Genomic DNA, 22,360 nt, shown 5'->3' on the forward strand with positions numbered 1-22,360 from the left:
AGTATCCATTGTGTCCCAGGCAGAACTATAACGCTTAATTATTTGCTCTGTCCATGAATGTGCCAAGAGTTGCTCAGCTGCTTGTGAAGTCCTGGGACCTTACTTCAATTCATGGTAATCCTCCAGGCCATTAGTTGTAAACTCCCTGCCATCACCAGGTGATGGGGGATTACCTGATGGAACCTAGAGGAGTTCTGGAAATTGGGTAGACTGATTGGAAAACCCCAAGAAAGTTCAATCAGAACTGGGAACCAAACGTGTGATCTCCAAATCGGTGTTATGACCACTAAGGTTACCTTCTGCTGTTGCACCTGCGCTGATGGCCGTATGATCATTGCAAATTAAGGAAACGTGTATCCCTGCTCCTGTCTCCAATCCTGGAGAAAAGCACTGATTTCCACTGCTTGGGAATCTGGTCATTTGTCCAACTGGCGATTCAGCCTTGAAGCAAAGCGGTCCACCAAATAGGGGACCCACTGGCGTTCTGGTTCTACAGAGATTACTGGGTCCGATTTCTACAGACTCGTGTCCTGTGAATTCTGTAAATGCCAGTTCCCTACCTTGTTGGCTTTGTTTGGGAGGTATTCCACCATGACTGAAGTATTGTTGCCCTGGCAGAAATGCCTGAACTGTCTGGCCAGATCTGCTAGCGTCTTTGACCTTGTTCTTCCCAATGGTTGATGTAGCATACTGCTGAAATGTTGTTCATTTTCAGCAAGACACAACGGTGTACTCTCTCTGTCCCAACATTGTACCACAAAGGAGCCTACCAGTAACTCCAAACAATGTATATGCTGCTGTTTGTGAGAGGACCACTGTCGTACTGTGGGCAGATCTCCACAACGTGCCCTTAAACCACTCTTGCTGGCGTCTGACTCTATTACGATGTCCAGGCTAGATTCAAAGATGACCCTCTCATTTCAGTCCTACCTATGGGTTAACCACCATCTCATTTCCTCCTTCACCTCGTCCAACAATGGTATCAGTTCGGAATATGTCAGGTCCCTACAGAGATGATGAGCCTTCAGTCTATGAAGTACCATGTAGTCAAGAGGGCTTGGGAATATTGCCTATATCGAGGAGGGCAACAAACCCACAACTCGGGGTACCTGCCTCAGTGATGTGGTCTGTTGGATGATTGTTTTCCGCAGTTCTTGACAGATCTTTGCAATCTTCCTGAAAGGGAGTCTTAACGTCCCATCTCTGGAGTTTTATTACAAAACCCAGGAAATTGTCCTTTGAGCCAGCTTGAGCCGGGATTTCCTCTCGTCAATGAAAAAGCCCAGGCCTTCCAGGAGCTTTACCGCCATCTGAAGGTACTTGGACAGCTCCTCTGGTATTGATCCATCAGTAAGATGTGTCCAAGTATACAATAAAACGCATTCCTTGCACTCTCAAATACTCCATGGCTGGCTTTACTACTTTTGTAAAGCACCATTGCGCTGAGGACAGGCCGAAAGGCAACATTTGAAACTTGAAAGCCTTGTTCCTCCACACAAATTGCAGGAATCTTCAATGTGGTGAATAGACTGGGACCATCACATAGGCGTCCTTGAGGTCCAGCAGAGCCATCCAGTCGTCGGGCCTCAGCAGATGAAATCTTGATATGGCGGTACCCCATTCACTTATTGAATTCTCAGAGATTGTTTAGTGGGTACTGTCCACCCTCTCTCTTTTTCCACCAAGACAACGTTGCTTACAAACCCATATCTACAACCTCTTGATCTATGAGTTAAGCCTCCTGTTCCAAAAAGGACAGGGCTCTTGACCTGTGTGGTTAGAAGGTATTGCCATAGAATTCTATATGAGACCCCCTTACAGTCTGCAAGACCCATGCATCAGAGTTCCGTGCCTGGTAGTTCTGGATGAACCCAGTCGATCGACTTCCCACTTTTAGTAGAGAAGAAGTTAGAATTCGCACATGAACTAAATTCTTGTAGGTGTCCCCGCAGGTTTCCTCTGGATCTGTGTTGTCTCTGAAAACCTACAGAGAAGAAGCCTCCAAACCGGGCCTGATCTTGCTGTGACCTCATAGGGAATCTTGGCCTTTCTTGTGGCTTGGGAGTAAAAGTGACCTATTGACCGCCCTCTCCCACTACTGGCCCCTGAGTCACCCTTAGGGGAAAACATCTTTTTCAATGAGGCATTTGCTTTATCCAAAGATGTAAAGGTGGAAACAAACCTATCCAGTTCTTTGGTAAACGGTTCACCAAATTGGGCAATGGCACCCACCTCCGAGGTCGCCGGATTACCCAGCTTCAGGTCTACCTTTATCAATAAGGATGTCCTTGTCTCGGGTGGACAACGCACAGTTGGTGTTACCCAGCAATATGATTGCCCTTTGGGACCATGCTGAGAGTACCTGATGAGAGATGACAGAACCAGATTGGTGTCAATCTCTGGGGTCATGGTGACCTTTTCCCTCCAAGGAAGGCCGAGACATTCCACCCTAAGGTGGGCTCTGACAGGCAGTACAGTTCCCAACTGAGACGTTCACCTCCAGGATGCAGCGGTAGTAGAGGCCAAGCTATGTGGGGGTGCACTGCTCTTCCATCATGGGAGATAGAGATTAGGTGCACCGCCCCGCAGAGTCTAAGGACGTGTATCTTTGGCCAATCGCCACCATGCGAACACCCTCTATCTGTTGCACGGCCTAACCATGGTCATGCGGGCCCACAGTGAAGGAGGTAGCAAAAGCATAAGGAGTGTGGAACATGGTCTTTTGGGCTGCTGTGAAGAGACAACCAAGGTTAACACACAACAACCAGTAAACGATTATACACAATCACCAATATCTTCGCAGTTATTAGTAATGAACATCACTTATCTGAAATCTGCTGAAGCAGCGAAGAAAGAGAGGGAGCATAGAGAGGAAGGATGGGTTATAAAGGACATCGTAGAATGTGATTGGTTACAGTTTTTCTATTTCCTTTTCCCACTGGTTCAAGGGAAAGATAGTGCTAAATGTTGGTTTGAAGGCTATGGTAATGAAGAAAGTGAAGCATAATCCTCACCTCCATCATTTATTACATTTATATGACACAAACTATTTTGTTTGTCTAAGTGAATGCAGGTCAATTAGAGTAACTGAACCCTGACAATTAATCCACTATAGCTTTTTAAACCATATGCATTGTCAAATGCACTCTTGAGAGCTACTTAATTAGGATTATTTTTGCAATGAAATCATGACTGTCACACTAATAAAATTTCATGAAGTGTGTATCTGTATTGGAGCATGTGTCCTAACACATTAAATAGAAAGCAGGCTAAGCTCAGATGTTTGTGACTGCTTGGCTCCTTTTACTTTACACAATGCAGAACAAACATGAGTTCTCTCTTTAAAAATAAAAGTGTGTGAGCAGGTTGTATTAGTAACCTTTCTTGATGTAAGGTTTCAATTTCTATCTCCATATGGATCCTTCTTATTCTGCTAATATATGCCGTTAGCAAAAGGACCCATAGAATTAGGCCTTGTCTAGCAAACCCTTTCTAAATCCTGAACCTCTTACTTATAACATAAAATGTTTGGGTGACAACAACAAAAAAAAGTTCCAAGAATCTCATGTGGCCTGGACACTTAATTTTGTCCAGACTGCATGAGATCTGGTCCTAATGAGACCGTGTTTGAAAAAATTGCTCCTACTCTTATTTATAACGCACATCTGTGGCAAGTGCATACATCAACGAGAACTCCTTCTTGGAACTTTTTTTTAAAGCTTTAAATATACAAATATGGGGCTAATCCTACCTATTAAGGAGTGAGAGCTCCCTGACCCTAAGTCGCCACTTTGTAGCTGAAGTTGCTGTATCTCACCAATACTAAGACCAATATCCAATGCAGCCGACCTCGATGAAAACCTTCCAGGACCTAATGAACCACTGTTTTGATTATTACAATCAACTGATTGGAATTTAGAAATCCTAAGAGCCTTGGAAAACGCTCTAGGCCTGTGCTCCGTGACAGGGTAAAACATGTGTAGGCTGAAGTATAAACACATTTTATAAATTAATATTTCATCTTGCTGACTAAAAAAAGATAGGATTAATACTATTATTGTCTGTGTTTTTTGCTGTTGCAAATCCATCTGAAATAAGCATATCTATTATAAGAAAATGTAGTGCCCAGCATTGTTTTGGTATGTTCAGTCACCCTTCCACATGTAAATTTACCTTTGTGAATAAGGCCCATATGCGGTCTGTCCACTGTATTTTATTACCCAAACTTTGGTAAGTCATGTGGATAAACAAAAGTTTCAACTCCTCACAGAGGCTCAGCAGTTCAAATTTACTGCACATCAAGCTGACCACAGGGAATCCTCAGAGCTTTCTGAAAGCTGTTTTTGCTTAATTGTTTTCTAGTTAGTCTTCTCCCTGTGACTATCCTTATTCCCCAGCTGCAGCAGGTACACAGTTTCTGCCCCATTTGTATCTAAACTGCTGAGCCCTAGATTCTTCTTATGACTGACACACCTTTCAGACCTTGTGCCTCATGTGGGTCAGGTAAAGTAAGCTGATTTGTTCTTTCCTAGGAAACATTTACATCTGGCCTTTCCTTCATAAAGCCCAAAATGTCTGGTATTACGGGAAGTATTCTCTTTTTCTCCTGCATCTTTTTTCCCTATTGTTTACTTTTTGCATGTTTCTCTTCACAATCACCTTCAAAGATTGCTGCATTTGAAGCCCCAAGAAAAAAAAAAGTGGAACTGTCTAAAGGGCTAAGATTGTGTCTGTGAAGTTCTTCCCCTGCTTTGCATTAAAACCCTCTGCTCCTTCATAAAAATGCAGATATTGGTGTGCCGACTAGAGTGATGCTTTCATTTCTGGCTTTAAATGGCTGTTTTAAGGAACTATGGGCAAATACTGTTTTGAGGGTAATGTTGCCCATGTTGGCTCTGAACCTCTGCACCTGCCTTTAAGGCAAAGACTTTGGTTCATTGCGAAAATACTGTTTCCCTGTCGTTATCCATGTGAGATCTTGCCCTTGAGTAACCATCCTGTCCAAGAGTTAAGCTTTGTGAGAAGGCGAGAAGCTTCATCTATAAGAGCAATGTCTACTAGACGAGCCTGGTTTACGAAGAAACCACACCTAAGGATGGGGTCCTTCTATGGTGAGTACTAATCAAAGTACAGATCCTCGACGATGCAGAGAGACCTTGTTGATGGTGACAGGCCTCGTCTACAGAGAGAGGCCTCATTTATGGTGAGGCTCTGTCTATGGAGAGAGGCCTCATCTATGGACATAAGTCTCATCTCCTGAGAGAGGCACCATCTACAGATTTCCATCGTCTTGGAAGATCCTCATCTCCCTTACACTTTGTTTATGTAATGTTGTCATCTATGGACAGATTCATTTATGAATGACTTTCTCTTTAGGGAGATTAGTCTATGGAACTATGGAATGTCCTCATAAATAGAGAGAGGTTTTGAGAGAGGTCTCTTTTCATTTGTGCCTCGCCTGTCTGGAAGTCTCGTCCAAGTTGATCATGGTCTAAGGGAGGCTTTTCTTTCTTGAAAGCATCATCTGTCTTAGACAGCTGGGCCGGTACAGGAAACTATCATCACTGCAAATGTCACTCTCAGTACTGGTACAACGAGGCCTTAGCAGTGCAAGTTTCCCTATTTTATAAAGTAGCTTTGCCATGCACATCATTTGACAAGCTTCCCTCTTCACACAACAGGTACACTACAGCAGCTGCAGTGCAAGCTTTTCTCTCTCTCCAAACAGATTCAGCACACACCAGCATTGCAAGCGTCCCTCACAGAACAGGTACACCATATTAAATAGCAGTGAAAGCCTCTCCCCCACAAAACAACACCCTATCGGTGCAAGCATCCCTCATGCAACAAGTCCAGCTGGGCACCTGCAGTGCAGGATTCCAGTCATCACAGAACAGGTATAGCATAGGCAGAAGTTAGAGCTCTCTCCCGCACAGAAACAGGTACAGCATGATTACAGCATCAGATGCTTCCCTCCCTGATTGAAGGTATAACACTACAACAGCAGTAAAAGCTTCCTCTGTCGCAGAAGAGGTAACGCTCCGGAAGTATCAATGAGGCTTCCTCTCCCACATAATAGGTACAGCATCATCTGCAGCAGCAGGGCAAGAACACCAACCTATTTGAGTTATATGTTTCAGTATGATTGTCTGGATTGGTAAAATTATGGCTGGTTGACTGAGTATGGTATGTTATGTTATGCTAAGAGTACATTTAAAGTGCACATCTGATGGTACTCTGGCCCTAGTGAGAAAGGGGATGCTGGCTTTGCTGTGCCCTATGTGAAGAGCCACGTTTTCAGTTATTTCCAGAATTCAGGGACTGAGCTAGTGGCCCTTATGTGAAGGGAAGTTGCTTCAGGAGCCAGGTACAAGAATGCAGCGCCCACCGGGTCTGGCTCTTTGGATGTGCGGACAGCGGCAGTCCGAAAGTTGGCTGAGTGGAGGTGTCTGGTGGGTGTGTGGAAGCTGATGTGCTTGTTAAGTTAAGTGGGGGCTAGACTGCAGTGCTTTGTATGTGTGTGTTAGTAGTTTGAACAATGGTCACTTATGTATGGGACCCACTGGAGATCTTTGAAGTGAGTGGAAATGTGGATGCGAGGAGGGAGGTTGACTGTACATCTAGCTGCTGCATTCTGAATGATCTGGAGCTGCTTAGTGGGTTGGGCAGCGATTCCGACATAGAATGTGTTTCCGTAGTCTAGCTTGCTGGTGATGTGTGCCTAGGTCATTGTTGGGCAAGAATATTTTTCTAAGGGTGTGAAAGCAGGAAGAGGTAATCAAGTTGACTTGGTTGGACATCAATAGTTTGTCATCGACCATGATTTCCAGGTTCCTGGGTTGGCTGGATGTGGTGGTACCTAGTTTTGGTGGCCACCAGGCCAAGGACTAGAAGGATGAGTCCTTCCCGAAGAGTCCTACCTCCATAAACAGTTAAATATGGATGAGTATAAACATCTGTTAATTCAGCGTCAAGATGCCTAAAAATGGGTGAACATGCGCTTTATAAGTACACATGTGATGTAATGAGTGAAGCGGTGAATGGCTGTGTTGATGTGTAAGGAGGAGGAGTGGATGGCTGGATGGTAGTATGAGTTGGTGGACAGATAGGTGAGTGGGAACCTAGATGGCTCATGAATTTGCTTTGATGAATACTAAATTTGTTCAGATAGATGGATGAGTTGATGAATGGAGAATATCGGTGGATGGAGAATGCATGAGGAAGGATGTCTGTGGATTGATGGGTAATTATGCACGTATGTGTGATGACCAGTTTCTGTGTATGGATGGATCACCTTTGGGTGTATGCGCGCACAGATATATTCATATGTGTGTAAATTACCTTAATGCTGCTTTACTTGGAGATGCTCTCTTTGTGCACATGCTGATCAGTAAAAATGGGTTAGTGACTTTGCAGAGAAATGAAGCATGATAAATATCTGTGATGAGTCAGCACCGTTATCGAATCTCATCAAGAATGCCGATATTGCACTGCAACCAGGGAATATCTTGCATGCAAGTAGGTGTCATACCCAAATAACAGAAGATCCTAAAATGCCAAATATTATGTTTTTGATATGAGACCTACTGGACCCACTCCTGGCTGAAAGAAAAATTAGCAATGAGCCATCTCCGAGTGGAATAACCATGTTCTGACACCTGTGGCGGTTGGGAACCACAAAAATGGTGAGTCGACATAAATACAATTAAAAAACAAACATTTTAAAAAGAAAAAAAAACTTTCACTTACCTTAGCCTGAAGCACGTCTTCGGTGTTCTCCAGTCCCTGGCTCCAGACTCCTCCCGGCGTGAGGTTCCACAGGTCCTTATCCAATCCAGGCACTGCTCTCATGCTGTATGAGTGAAGCATCTGGATTGGCTAGAGCGGGGTGCCTCAGCGCTCCGAAGAGCAATGAAGGCCTGTGCCTGCTCTCTGACCCAGCTGTCTAAGACAGCCGGGTTGTAAAGTTTGAATTGTGCATGTCGGTTTTGCCGTAGCATGGTAGCCGGCCAAACCAACATGCACAATTCATAATGAAGGGCTACTCGTCATTGCTGCCAATCAGCAGCAATGACACACTGGCCCTGCCCTCTCCGTTTGGCAGAAAGCCCAAAAAATTAAATGGTAATAAAATCCTTATATTACCATTTTATTTTTCCAGCTTTCTGCGCAGCAGTGTGGGGGGATGGCGCTCTTCTGCTCTCGTGGAGAAACTGCCGCAGTCTGACACTGAAAATAAAAGGAGGTGACTTATATGTTCTGCTTCTAAGATAATGCACAGAACTGTGACACCAGCAAATCAGGTAACCACCTGCCCCAATTGTTCAGAACACTCATAGCACTTCAGAATTGCCCAAGTTCCACACCCAAGGCCTGACTGGGGCACATAGCTCCCACACTGTGCATGGGTCAGGTTACTGGAGGGACATCATCCCAGGCAGCACACAGATGTGAAGTGAGTAACAAGTAGAGACCCCATAAGACCTGTGCCCTGTGCCCTAAGCCCTGCCTGTGCATCACATATGCACTGTATTCTACAATAAAGGTTTGTAGGTTAAATCTGCAGACACAGGTGCTTAATGCCACTGTTGCTGCAGACTTCAGACCAACTGTCATTACCAGGACATGATCCGACTAAGAAATGATTCAAGGGATCTTCCACCCAATACTTCTCCCCTGAAGTTACACGCCTGCTAATAGGCCTGCGTTTGAGTCATAAAACGAGGTAGCTAGACTGCATGAGGTCTGTGGCTCTTTCAATGTTATACGAGTATATACTGTATACTACTCTATTAATATTGACTACTGAGAATTCACAGCCTGACGATGGGGTATATTCTAGCATGTCAATATAGGAAATATACCAAGTTGGAGAACTGAGTTGCAGGTAAGAAACATTTTCCTATATTAAATCATCTACAAATTGCGTTGGTAATGTTCTATCTTCAAAATATTTCTGTCTCAGACTTTTTTGTTTTAATGGAATGCTAACATTACTGGATCTGGGACATAATTCCTCTGTAATTAATAGTATTCATGTCTGTACATAACCTCACCCTCTTTTTTGGCAAGGTTTTTGCAAATACACATGGTTCAACTTTGTCTTTTCTTAAAATTGTAATATAGAAGACAGTCATCAAAATTATGTAGTTTACACTTAAACCAATGTGTCTCCTGCCTTAACACATATTAGAACATTGGAATGTTGGGAGTCCCATTGAAAACAATGGAGTGCTCCGGGCTTCTAATGGCTGGTAGAAGCCCGGAGCTCCAACATTCTAATACTGGTAGAAGCCCGGATCTCCAACATTCTAATGTTTGACTTTGTTCACAGCTGTGGCTGTGAACAAAGGCGTCGGGGAGCCCGAAGGGATTTCAATGCCCGCGGGCTCCCTGAAGCCTTTGTTTTATTTGTTAGAACATTCTAGTGGCAGAATGTTCTAATAGCCTTATAGCCTTTCGTAGAAGGGCTATAACGGCTATTAAAATCCCTCTCCCTTGTTAAAGGCCCTCGTCTTCGGCTCAGGCCTTTATTAGCCGGTAAAGCCCACTACGGCAGGCTATAAGGCTATATTAGAACATTGGGATGTGGAGCACTCCATTGAACACAATGGAGTGCTCCGGCTACTACGGGCCGCTAAAAGAGCAACATTCCAATGTTTTTGTTCACAGCTCCGAGAGGCCTTTGTTTTATATGTTAGAACATTCTGCCCTCTAGTAGCAGAATGTTCTAATAGCCGTATAGCCCAATGTAGCTGGTTATACTGGCCGTTAAAGGCCCGCCCCGGAGAAGCCGAAGGCTCGGGCATTTAATGCTGGCACGGGCTTTTAACGGCCAGTATAATCAGCTACGACAGGCTATAAGGCTATAATAGTACCTTTTACACAATCCATGCATTATGACTATTTCAACAGCTTTGTAAGATGAAGAGAATCATTTCCGTTTCCTCATGTAGCATAGCATTAAAAAAAAAAGTGCAACAAAAATCTAATTCTATATTTTTTAAAGGCAAACTCTGAAACAGCACTCTTAGAATACTACCCTCTATTGAGCTTCAGCTTCCATACATGCTTTCAAAGGGCAAACAAACAATCTCCCTGGTTTTTGTAAGTTCTAGTATAACGGTCCTGGCTGCAGCAGCATAGTACCTCAGTTGCCAAGCAAGGATGTTCTGAACCAGAAGGAAACCTCTGCTCGAACTTCAAAATGCCTGCCACCATTTGAGAGTTTAGGGGGTTTATGTGATAGGTAGTTTATGCTTCAGTATCAATACATAATACGGCCTCCAGTGATCTGAAGCTGCACACGAAGCACTAGTGTTGACATCAGAACAAACTCTGTGTTAATGAGTTTGAGTTTGGAGTATAGCATTTGTGCACTTGTGCAATGCAACAAGGTGAGCCCAAGCCACACATCCTGACGTCTGCTTTCAAATTAGAAGCCCTGTTCATTGTGTCAGAAGCAGTAAATTACTCTCATTTTGATTTCAAGTCCTGCCATCTGAACAGTCATCTGGTGCATGCTTATGGTCCTTATGACAAGATACCATGAACCACCTCTCACTTGTGCAGAGTGAGAGTGATATATTATCAAATGATGTCTGTTTTATTTTGAAGAGTCAAGAGGTACATGGACTCGGGTTTTAGAATTAGGCACACAAGCATTTCTACAGCTAGTGGGGAAGCAAGCCACTATACCCGAGGACCCTCTCACTCCTCACTCATGTAACATTACCCATCCACAATTGCTGTTACTTTCCCCCCAGGAAGGCAAAAGCATATCCAGTCGTCAAGGTCTTGTAGTGAATGGTGTTCATGCCCAGGAGCCAAATGGCCCCCTGCAGACCAAACATTGGCTTGCTTCGGAGACTATGTTGTTCTTTTCTATCAAGTTTGACTACCTCGCCGTGCTCAGTGGTCCCAGTTAGCTATTGCATCATGGGATTTAGCTTGTCTTTCCTTCTGGGCTCAGTGACACTAGATTATTACACTGACAGGTCAAAAACCTTTTCCTGGTTTTGTTGCTGGTAACCAGATCTCTTGGTGTTTTGTAAACTGTCAAACCTTTTACCCGAGTGGTGAGCAAACCTCTAGCTAAGCGTGTTCCATCACATCATTTCACTGGACAAACCTGTCCTACTCCAAGCTCCGTTTTTTCCCCAGCAGCTGAATTTCCCTTTTGGTTGGTTTTGGCTTGTGTTGAGGAACAAATAAGGAAGCATTCCAATTAAATGGGTAAAGTGCAACACAGCAAGGTAAAATGGAAGTTGTCATGGTCCCCTAAGCTTTATGTATTGCTCCGCAAATCACTAGTATGAAGGAGGCACAGCAAGAAGCGGAGGTAGTATGAAGCCATTGCCCCCACCCTACTCTGACCCAACAGATCACTGCTTTGATCAGTTTTGCAGGTTAGTGACTCCTGCTTCAGGCCTACAACTACAAACTAAGAGTACATGACACAACCTTCCTCATCTTCCACAATGCATATACTTGAGGGTGGCGGCAGTGCCACCCATACCTCTATGCAGGAGTAGTCCAGCTCTTCACCGGTAGTAACTGTCCATATCCATCACATTCCTATTGGATCTGGAAGAAACCTCAGTCTCCAGTCGCTTCAAATAGGAAGATGAGATGAAATATGTAGAATCTATCCCTCTCAGACTGTAAATTCACTAAAATGTTGTCTACTTTCACAGTCTGATTCATTCTGGCCTTAATTAAACATTTGAGGGCATCAGACCCAGCCCATCAGGCACCTTTGGACTTGGTACAGTTTCTCCTGAAAGAAGCTATGTTACTGGCCTTCCATTGGATGTCTGGCACCACTTTACTCACCAGCTCATCCATTCAAAACACTGGCACCATCGTAATTGGAGATCTCAACCTCCCGGTCAACTCCAGCACAAAGAAAGAAAACAAAAGACATCCTCCTCATCATCAAGACGTTCAACATGGTAAGGGCATCCTCCCCAAAATTGCGATTTTCAATGCGGTCCTTGTCTGTTAAACTCCTGCCAGTTTTGGATTACAGTGAACTTTGTAAAATCATTGCTTACATCATTGTGGAAACAGCACTATGAAAATCCCTTGCCAGACCCCCAATTTGCGAGAGTATCCACCTTAAAAAGATACTATGCATTTCTTCGTCTACTGCAGCTTAGTGAGAGCCTGGTAATTCCAAAGGCTATTGGAATCTGACCTACCCCTGCTCCCCAAGCTCCTTGTACTTTGCAAAGTCTCCTGTTTACTATCATGCAAATATATGACAAGTCTTGGTGAAATAAAATATATTTAGTCACACTGATTTTACTCTTAATAATTCACTTTTACTAATGACAGATGGCTAAAATGAGCATGTTACTTACCTTCAGTAAGGCTCTTTCTGGTGGATAGTCCGTCTGACTGCAGATTCCTCACCAACACTCTGGAGAACCTGCAGGCCTTCCAGGGGCTGATTCTTGGCCAGACCATTGCCTATCTTCATGCAGAGAGCAATACATCCGGAAATGATCAGTTTCTGCACTGCCTTTTCTTTCTTTGCCCTGGAGAAACCCACAAAGAGCTGATCGTTCACCCAATGATCTTTGGTGCAATCAGTGGAGAAACTCGGAGCGCTATTCGGATCTAGGGGATGAAGCTTCTTTTCCACGTTGGACGGATGCAGAGTGAAGAACATTGGTGGTATAATTGAATGCTCAATGAGGAAAGGCATTACAACTTTTGTGAGGAACTCTACCTTGGTCTGTAGCACCAATTTGTGCAGGAAGAAGGTGGTGTACAGTTGCTGGATAGAAAGTGCTTGCTGCACACTAACTGGATGAGCTGACATGTTTCAAGTCTTCAACTTACGCAATCTCAGGGGGCACCTATGCATATGCTCAAATGGAGTGCACATCAAGAATGTAAGAACCAGACCCTGGGGCATCACAAAGGGTTTTGGCAATAATTTATGGATCAGTCCTTTCAAAAACTGCATCACAAAAGATGACTTAAACAAGGATGGCTGGTCAGGCAACCATAGAAAGACTGATGAAGACGACAAATAACCCTTAACTATTGCTTGAGCAAGTCCTTGCAGGGCTAAGGACAAGGAGAAAAGGACATCCAATAACTCAGCCTATATGGGTTGGATGAGCTGACAACCCGAACAAGAAAATTCTCTAAGCTTCTTGCATAGATAGTCTTAGTGGAGGGACGCCTGGCTGCCAAAATCACATTCTTGACTTTGGAAGAGGGATCTAAGGCCATCAACTGTTGCCTCTCAATCTCCAAGTATTGAGGTGTAAGTTGTGCAGGCTCAGGTATATGACCCTTTTTTCTGTTGATTGAAGGCCTTCCCAAAGAGGCAGCTGAACCAGAGTGCTGATGCTCATGGCCAGAGGTTCTGAGTACCACGCTTTCCTGGCCCAGTCTGAAGCCACTTGGAGGACTCGATTATACTCATTCCAGTTCTTTTTGGAACTTTAGGCAGGAGAGATAGAGGCAAAAAGGCATACAGGAGTCCTGAGCTCCAGCCTCACTGTAAGGAGTCTCCAAGAGAGAACTGCCTTTGGAGCTCCCAACATGTAAAAGCATGGAGAGTGAGCGTTCTTTGCAGTGGCGAAAAGATTGAGCATAAGTTCTCCTCATTGTTGGAAGACATCATGAGCCATGTCTGAGTGCTCCTGCCATTCGTGATCAGAGTTCGTCTGCACTTTTGTTTAACGTTTTTTCCAGATGTACGACTAAGGAGATGCCCTGATGACTCCTCCAGTTCCAGAGACTCAAAGCCTCCTGGCATAAGACCCACGATTCCGCTTCACCCTGCTTGTTGGAGTACAACATGGATGTTGTGGTGTCTGTGAGAACCTGCACCCTTTCTCCCTTGATGGACCGGAGGAAGGCTATTAATGGGAAGTGAATCACTTGCAACTCCAACAAGTTTATGTGAGCAGATTTGTGCCAGAGACCAGAGTCCTTTGATCTCCACCTCTTGCAGATGGCCTCCAAACCCAGCAATAATGCATTTGTCACAATCCTTAGCTCTCGGTGTACTAGAGGCAGGGATCTGCCACCGGTTGAATTGTGGTCCAGCAACCACCACTTCAGATCTTTCACAGTCTCCTCAGACACCTGGATAGACTCTGAAAGGTTCACTTGGTGCTGAGCCCACTGAAACATCAGATCCCACTGCAGAGCTCACCTGTGCCAACCTTTCTTGGCAGGAGGCCAAGAGGCTGGGAAGCCTCAGACTTGGCCCAAGTCAGGGGTTGAAACATCTGGATCATAGCATGAATATCTTAGCCTCGTTGAGGTGGAGGCAAGACTTGAAACAGCGCTGTATCCAGGATGGCTCCAAAGAAAGCGAGCCTCTGCGAAGGAGTCAGGTGTAACTTCAGCATATTGATGGAGAACCCCAGCAATGTTAAGAGATTGGCCGTCGTCAAAGGTGGCACATGACGGAGACAAGCCTGCTTTCAGTAACCAGTTGTCGACGTATGCGAAGACTGGTATTCCCATCTCCAACGATGGGCAGTGACCACCACCACCATCATCAGTTTTATTAACACTTGAGGGGTGCTGGTAAGGGCAAAATGGAGCAAAAAGTACTGAAAGTGATTGAGGCCTACTGAGAACCACAGATAGTGTCTACAGAACTACAGGAAATAGGTGTCCTCACAAAGAAGTTCAGAGGAGGAAGATCTAAAATAGAATGAAGTTCTCTGTCCTTCTTTGACATCACAAAGTAAAGTAAGTAACAACCAGTCACAACTTCTGATGTCGGCACCCTCTCTATGGCTCCTTTATTCCAAGAGAGCTGAACTTCTTTTCGGAAAATGGACAAGTGGTGCTCCAGAAGCCATTTTGATGCAGGTGGCTTGTTTGGAGCGCTAGGAAAGAAAGGTAGGGTGGGTGTAGCCATGCTGGACAATTTGCAGATCCCATATGTCTGACATGATGCTTTGCCAGCCCTGGAGGTAATAACTTATCGAGGTGTCCGACTGGGTGACATTGAGGGCAAACTAAAAGGGTTTTGAAGTGGCAAGTGTGGGGTATTGGGTAGTTTATTGCCACTTGGGGTCTGAATGTTGTCGAGGGGATCCCCAAACCCTGCCTCAAAAGGATTGGTAGGCCTGTCCTGGCCTCTACTGTAAGTCCCTTCTAAAGCCTCGAAAGGGATGATACTGCTGGGAAACTACCATGTGGGTGATGCCAGTCAGAGGGAATGCGCTGTTACCTAGATTTCTTTGAAGTGCTCAAACCGTGTCTACCTTGTCTCCAAAGAGATCGGCGCTGTGAAAGGGCATTTCATGAGTGATTCTTGGATGTCACTCCCCAGTCCTATGGCGCATATCCAGGTGTGCCACCGACTCCCTCAGCTGGCACCAACTACTCTATCCAGACAGTGGTGTCCAGCCTTAGGCTGATTATGTACTTTTTTCTATTCTATTCATCCTGAATGATATGTTGGGGTTCGGGCTGAAAATCAACCAAGCCTGCTGGGAAGATAAGACCTTTGGACAGGACTAACAGACAAGAACATGCATTTAAACTCTTATCTTGTGGGATGGTGGGGTTCATGTTGGGAATCAGTCAGCTAATGAAGTTGTTGTTTAAGTGTGTGGTGTCTTAACCATCATTGTCTTGTGACTTTGGGTCAGACGTCTACAGTTCAGTGGAATTGTGTCTGAATCAGATTCAGATTGTTGGAGGGATTGTGGTGGACGTGACTTCAGCTGAGGTTGGATCAGATTTGCTTTGTTTTCCGAAAAGACTATGGGCTCTTCCTCCAGCGGTGTAGTCGTCGATGCACAGGGTCTCAGACAGGTCTCCGTGCCATAGAAGTCTGAGTAGGCACTGGTCCCAGAGTCTGGGTGGACCCAGGGATGGATGCTTCGGAGGTAACCCCACTGGAGGACTGCTCGGATCCGTGGGGCCCAGAGGGGTCCAGTGTCATAACAAAGATATGCAGCATTGCCTCCTTGAAGGCCTGGATCTGTTGTGGCATCGCAAATGAACCTTGAAATTCAAGCTGGATAGAATCTAGGGCTGGAATTGATCCCAAAGTAGGAGATCGATACCGTAATCTTGACGTACCATGACGTCCGCATGGCTTCTCCTGGTGAGAGTGGCAAGAGGCTGGGAAGACATGTTTGATCTTCTTGTGCTTCTTTTTCTTCAACACACTTGAGAACTTGGAATGTGATGACCCCCTCTCTTGAAAACGGCCTTGGACCAACCTTCCAAATCTTCCTACAGTCCTTGGCAACTTAGAGTTTGGCCTCATGGTCTTGGATAGCTTTTGCATTCATTTGAGCACAGTCACTGTGTTGTGATGGGTTCTACACAAACCACAAGAACGCCTGGTAAGTTAGAAGAGAAGTTTTACTCCAGAGCACAACCTGGCATCCGACCACCTCGACGTTCCAGCAGCAACTGACAATCATCGAGTGCTATCAACCTCACGTTCTAAAGAACACAGGGACAAGAACACCTCACACGGAGGTAATGTATAACATTATAAAAGGACGTGCTGCACTGTAAAGAGGTAAGTTACATCACAACACATCCTCCCCCTTAATAAAACAACAACAAAGGAAGTAACAGAAATTTTAAAAAATTAAAAAAAGCAAAAAGGGTTTAAACAGTAACATAATCCTGAAGATACCAGAGAGGTCTGCGAACTCTTAACACCAGACTCAACCTGATTCCCAGGACTGACATTCTGACCCACACTCACACCCTGTGGAAGAGGAACAAGAGAAGAATTGCAATGATTAGAAAGATCATCCGGCATGAGCATAGCACCAGAACATCCCTCGTCATCACCAGCTTGCTTAACATTCGATCCACCTCTCTGGTAAAGGGCCACTGTACGCAAATTCCATCTCTGACCACCTTCGACAACAACGAAGTACTTCCCAACACTGACCACGTGGCAAGGTCCCTTAAATCTGTTCAAACGAGCTTTCCCTCTGCCACATCTCAACTTGACCCAATCACCAACCAAGAATTTGGACAAAACAAAGTCGTGAACACATTGGCCTCCCGAAAGCACCCAATCCCTTAACCACGCAGGGACAAGATGAGAACCTGGAAGACGTCCTCTCATAACCTGAAAAGGTGATATATGGGTAACACTATGCACAGAAGTGCGATAGGCCCAGGGCATTTCCTCAATAGGACGTCTGAGACCTTGTCCATTGGCCAAAGCAAGTTGAATGGTCAATTTACTAACCGGTTAGCCATCTCCACCATTCCATTGCCCATGGGATTATAAAGAGAGGTGCACAAATGGTTAACTCCACACTTTTCCAGAAAGCACCGCATTTCACCAGAAGTTAATTGCGTACCGTTGTCAGTCAGCAACATATGAGGCACACCTTCTTCCAAAAATAATTTTTCTAACACCTCAATAGTGGCCTTGGTTGTGACATTCCTCAAGAACTTAACAACAAGCCATCTTGAATGGACATCTATAATATTAGCGGCAAAATACATGTCTAAAGGTAGTTCAGAAAGAGGGCCAATAAAGTCTAAGCAAATAGTGTACCAGGCCTTCCCCTGATCAGTAATATGACCCATGAGACTCTGATTGCTGACCTTGAGTCTTTTCTCACTATCCTTGCACAAATTGCAAGCTTCAACCCAACTTTGAATCTGGTCATCCATGCCAGGCCACCAAAACTCCTGCTTAATTCTCCTGATGGTCATGCCCTGACCCAAATGTCCTTCATGTGCTAATTTGAATATGTGCGACTGAAGTCCACAAGGAGGCACAAACCGATCACCTCTCATGACTACATTAGAACCACTTACAGATAACTCATCTAAGAGTTTCCAAAAAGGTCTAACCGCCACTGGCACCATGTTCTCTCTGGGAGCGCCCTTCTTAATCATGGCAATAACATCTTTCAAAGTAGTATCCAAACGCATTTTATCTAACCACTGAGCCTTAGAGAAAGCACCTAAGTTACATTCACAAACCTCACTCACAAGCGCCACATCTTCCTCAGATTCAAGCTTCTTCACCACATCTTTATCAACGTCCTCCCAATCCAAAGACATACGAGACAGTCTGCTTGCAAATTCCTCCACCCAAGAATGAACTCAATATCGTGCAAGTATTCCTGCAACCTGGCGGCGAACCTGGCCAGACGTGCGACCCTTTCCCAGCAACACCGGCGGACAAAATCTTCATCAGGGGCTTGTGATCTGTCCTTAAAACAAATCTTGAGCCCCATAAGTATACCCTAAAGTACTCAACACCCCAGGCTGCAGCAAGAGCTTCCCGCTCAATTACGGAATAGTTCCTTTCAGCCTGCGTGAGAGTTCTGGTGGCAAAGGCTATTGTTCTTTCCACCCCATGTTGGTTTCGAGATAACACCGCGCCATTACCAGTAAGACTGGCATCAACGGTGAGATAAGATTTGCAAGCGGAATTGAAAGGAGATAAGATTCCCGCATTGCAAATCTCATTTTTGAAATTTAAAAAGGATTCTTGTTTTTCGTTATCCCACACATATTTAGTTCCTTTGCATAATAGCCTCCTCAAGGGCTCAGAAATATCAGCAAAACCCCTTACAAATCTAGAATAATATTCAGAGTCTTAGAAAAGACCTGAGATGATCTTTGTCCTTGAGAAACGGAGCATTTTGTGTAGCATCCAACAAATTCCGCTTGGGAGCTATTCCACCACTAGAAATGGTGTAGCTAAGATATTCAACCTTCTTGGTTAAAAACTCACATTTCTCTTCATTAACCGTTAGTCCTGCCTGTTCAAGTTTCCACAGTACTTGCCTCAGAACACCATTATGTTGCTCACCGTCTTCCCTGAAACCAGAATGTCATCCTGAAAATATACTACCCCAACCAACCCCTCAAACATGTTAGACATCATTCTCTGGAAGACACTCGCAGCAGACGCCAAACTAAACCGCATACAAGTGAATTGGAAACTGCCTTCCGCAGTGATGAAGGCAGTGAGTGACTTGGACTCGGGGTGTAACTTGATTTGGTGATAAGCACTCCTCAAATCTATCTTGGAGAAGAACTTAAAACCCAGGGAGGTCTGTGAACTCTAACACCAGACTCAACCTGATTCCCAGAACTGACATCCTGACCCACACTCACTCCCTGTGGAAGAGGAACAGGAGAAGAATTGAGATCACGCAGGCAATGATTAGAAAGATCATCCGGCATAAACATAGCACCAGAACATCCCATTCTCGCCACCAAAATTGTTGTCATGGGTTCTACACAAACTACAAGAACGCCTGGTAAGTTAGAAGAGAAGTTTTACTCCAGAGCACAACCTGGCATCCGACCACCTCGACGATCCAGCAGCAACTGACAATCGTCGAGTGCCGTCAACTTCACATTCTAAAGAACACAGGGAGAAGAACACTCCACACACGGAGGTAAGGTATACCATTATAAAAGGACATGTGAGGAACCCAGTAACCAGAGACAGACCATGTCTGGGTACGTCACTCGCATCTATTTGTGGCAATCCTTGCAGGGTTTAAAACCTGTAATTTTAGGGGTATATATGTCCCTTGCACACTGGAAAAGTTGGAAAGAATTTGTGTTAGGTGACAAAGATCGAAGGAGCGAGCTGCGGAGCCATGTCAGAATGGAGAAGTGGTGATAATATTGGGGCTCCAACGTCATTTTCGGAATGCAGCTGACCAGATGTGTAGCCACATGACGTCACCAGGGCTGGACTGGGAACCAAAACCGGCCCAGGGAAAATGCTCGCCCAGCCCACCGGAGAGGAGGAGGGGGGGGCGGAACTAGGGGCTAGGCCGAGCTGTTTGCCAGGGCGGGTTTTGGCTGATTTTGTTGCAGGGGCCGATATTGCAGCTATGCTGCAAAAACGGCCCTGTAACAAAAACGGCCCCACGGTGCCCCAAACTGGCCCCCATCCTGGCGGCTCACCGGGGAAACGCCCGGTGCCCGCTTAGGCCAGTCCGGCCCTGGCCGTCACCTACGGGCGCACAAGGGAATTGTTGAGAAAAATCTCCAGCTCCAGTCTGGTGCCAAGGGGTATTCACAAGGTGGGGAATCTGCAGTTAGAAGTATCTATCAGAAATATAACAGAATTGAAATTTACCCTATCTACGTGACAGATGACGGTTACACTACAAGTATGCTCATTCTGGTGCAATGGAATACAATCAGGACTGTGTTTAATCTTTTCCATTTTCTGTCTTCTACGTGTTCAATATAAATGCAAAAGAATTGGACACACTGCTGCTCTGAAGTCTGGGTTGGGGAGTTTGTGGCGGGTGCATCTCTGGCAATCCTAAGCCAGCTTTGCCTTATTGCCATTCTCCCCTCCTCCCTAGTGTTTATTATCTAGATTGAGGCTTTCCTGACTTTTTCACACTTACCAAAGGGTCTTAAATACCACTTAAAGAAGAACAATGGTTCTGAGGGTAAGAGACAGTCCTACAATGTCTTGGGCCTCTTTCATCACAATGCCTGCCAGTGGTAAGCTCTGGTTAATAGACATAGTGCTCTTTTTACTACTCTTAATAGGACTTGGCTGGAAAAGAGCGGCAAACAGTAGCCCAAGTGAACAAGGTGAGGGTGGAATTGGAGGAGCAGATTGGACACCTGCAGGCAGAACGGACCGCACAAGAAGGCCTAAAGGAGATGATTGCTGCTCTTCAGAGGCAGCTGAAAGGTAAGAAGAAGCAGTGACATGGAGGGCAGTTTGTGTTAGGAATTGTCCTTTAGAGTGGAATTGGACCTACATTGAAGTGAGGGGAGAGTTAAGATTATTGAACTGAGATCATAATATAGCGTGACGGGGTAATGTAATGCAAGGTGGATTTGTAGAGCACTGCTTGTCACCCATGAGGGTATCCAGGAGCTGAGTAGGTGAGCGCAGGCCTGTGGTGAGGCTGGACCTGTGTACAGGTAGTCTCGAATGGTCCCGCAAGAAGACTAATTGGAAAGCCAGGTCTTCCGCTTCATGCGGAATTCAAGACGTGAGGAGGAGGCCCTGAGGTGTTGGACGAGGTCGATCCAGGTTTTGCAGCTTGTTAGGCGAATGATCGACATCCGATTCTGCTTCTGTGGGTACAGGATGTGTGCAAATGAGAGTGGTGCAGAGCAAAGTTTTCTGGTGGGTTGATGGAAGTGAAGCTGGTGATTGAGGCATGCAGATGCTGTGTTGTGTGGTGGCTTGAATGCATGTGTGAGAAGTTTGAACTGGCAATGTTTCTGGATGTGGAGACAGTGGAGTTCTCTGAGGATTGGTGGTGTGGGGGTTCGATGCAAGGAATCGAGGACGAGTCTGGTGGCTGCGTTTTGGATGGTTTGAAGTCAAGTCAAGGAAAGCTTTATTCGACTGTTATTTTTTAACAATCATAAAAGCATTAAAATAATCAATTTTCCAATGAAATCCATGAATTAAAAAGCAAAAACAATCACAATAAACAGTACAATTTGGTCATTTTAAAATACATACACATTTCATTAACCCCCTTCCCTGCTCATGACGGAACCACTCCGTCATGAGCCACGGGTGCCGTGTGCTCATGACGGAGTGGTTCCGTCATGCTGCGGCCGTTGGCGGCCGCTCCGCCCACGCGGCGCTAATTCCCCGCCTGTGCGGGCGATTAGCGCCATGGGCGGAGTCATGACGGAACCACTCCGTCATGAGCACAGCTCAACCGTGACTCATGACGGAGTGGTTCCGTCATGAGCACGGCGCCACCGTAGTGCCCCCAACCCCTCCCCCCCCCCCCCCCAGCGCTGCGGCGGAATTCCTGCCGCAGCCAAGGGGTTAATTAAAAGACCATACAAATATAGAGAGGTGGTTCGTTTATGTTTGGAGTTCATCGTTAATAAAACTTTTTCTTAATCGAAGCACTCTCTTTAAAAACATGGCTAACCTCCATGTAAAATGTTCATTCTCCAGAAACTGAAGTTTTATCAAAGCAGGGTGACATTGCCTCAGCCCCTGAGATTTTAATAGTGGAATTACCCACACTTTCCTTAGCTCTGAGTAAAATTTACAAAAAAGGACTAAATGTATAGTAGACTGAGAGTATTGGTTGTCACAAGGACACAGTGGTAACTGTTGTGACCAGTCATCCATTTTAGGCAGAGTCACTAGTCTGTGGACAGTATTGAACCTAAACCTAGTCAAAAACATTCTATCATAGGTACCTGGGACAAATAACAAATATGGCTCCATTCTTAGTGTAGTTAATATTAATTGTTGTTAACTAACACTAGGCTTTAAGAGTTCTCCTGACAATCTAACAGTTTCCAGCAAGCATAAACCCTCCTTTTTAAGGACTTTTCTAGGGATTGCCTGCAGGGTCATGGGGTCGGTAAAGTATTCTGGGTGACATATATCAGT

The 22,360-nt window shown here is 45.1% G+C and overlaps 1 protein-coding gene across 1 annotated transcript in view; it reads left to right on the forward strand.

The window, feature by feature from the left end:
• The window catches only part of LRRC45 (leucine rich repeat containing 45), a 416,324-nt gene that overhangs the window by 328,464 nt on the left and 65,500 nt on the right, over nt 1–22,360 (forward strand). Inside the window, exon 17 of the mRNA XM_085617558.1 lies at nt 20,524–20,671. Within this exon, the coding sequence (XP_085473684.1) occupies nt 20,524–20,671 (148 nt within the window). The remainder of the gene's footprint in view (nt 1–20,523; nt 20,672–22,360) is intronic.

The sequence above is a fragment of the Triturus cristatus genome, chromosome 7 (assembly GCF_964204655.1).
Source record: "Triturus cristatus chromosome 7, aTriCri1.1, whole genome shotgun sequence".
In the NCBI taxonomy this organism is placed as follows: Eukaryota; Metazoa; Chordata; class Amphibia; order Caudata; family Salamandridae; genus Triturus; species Triturus cristatus.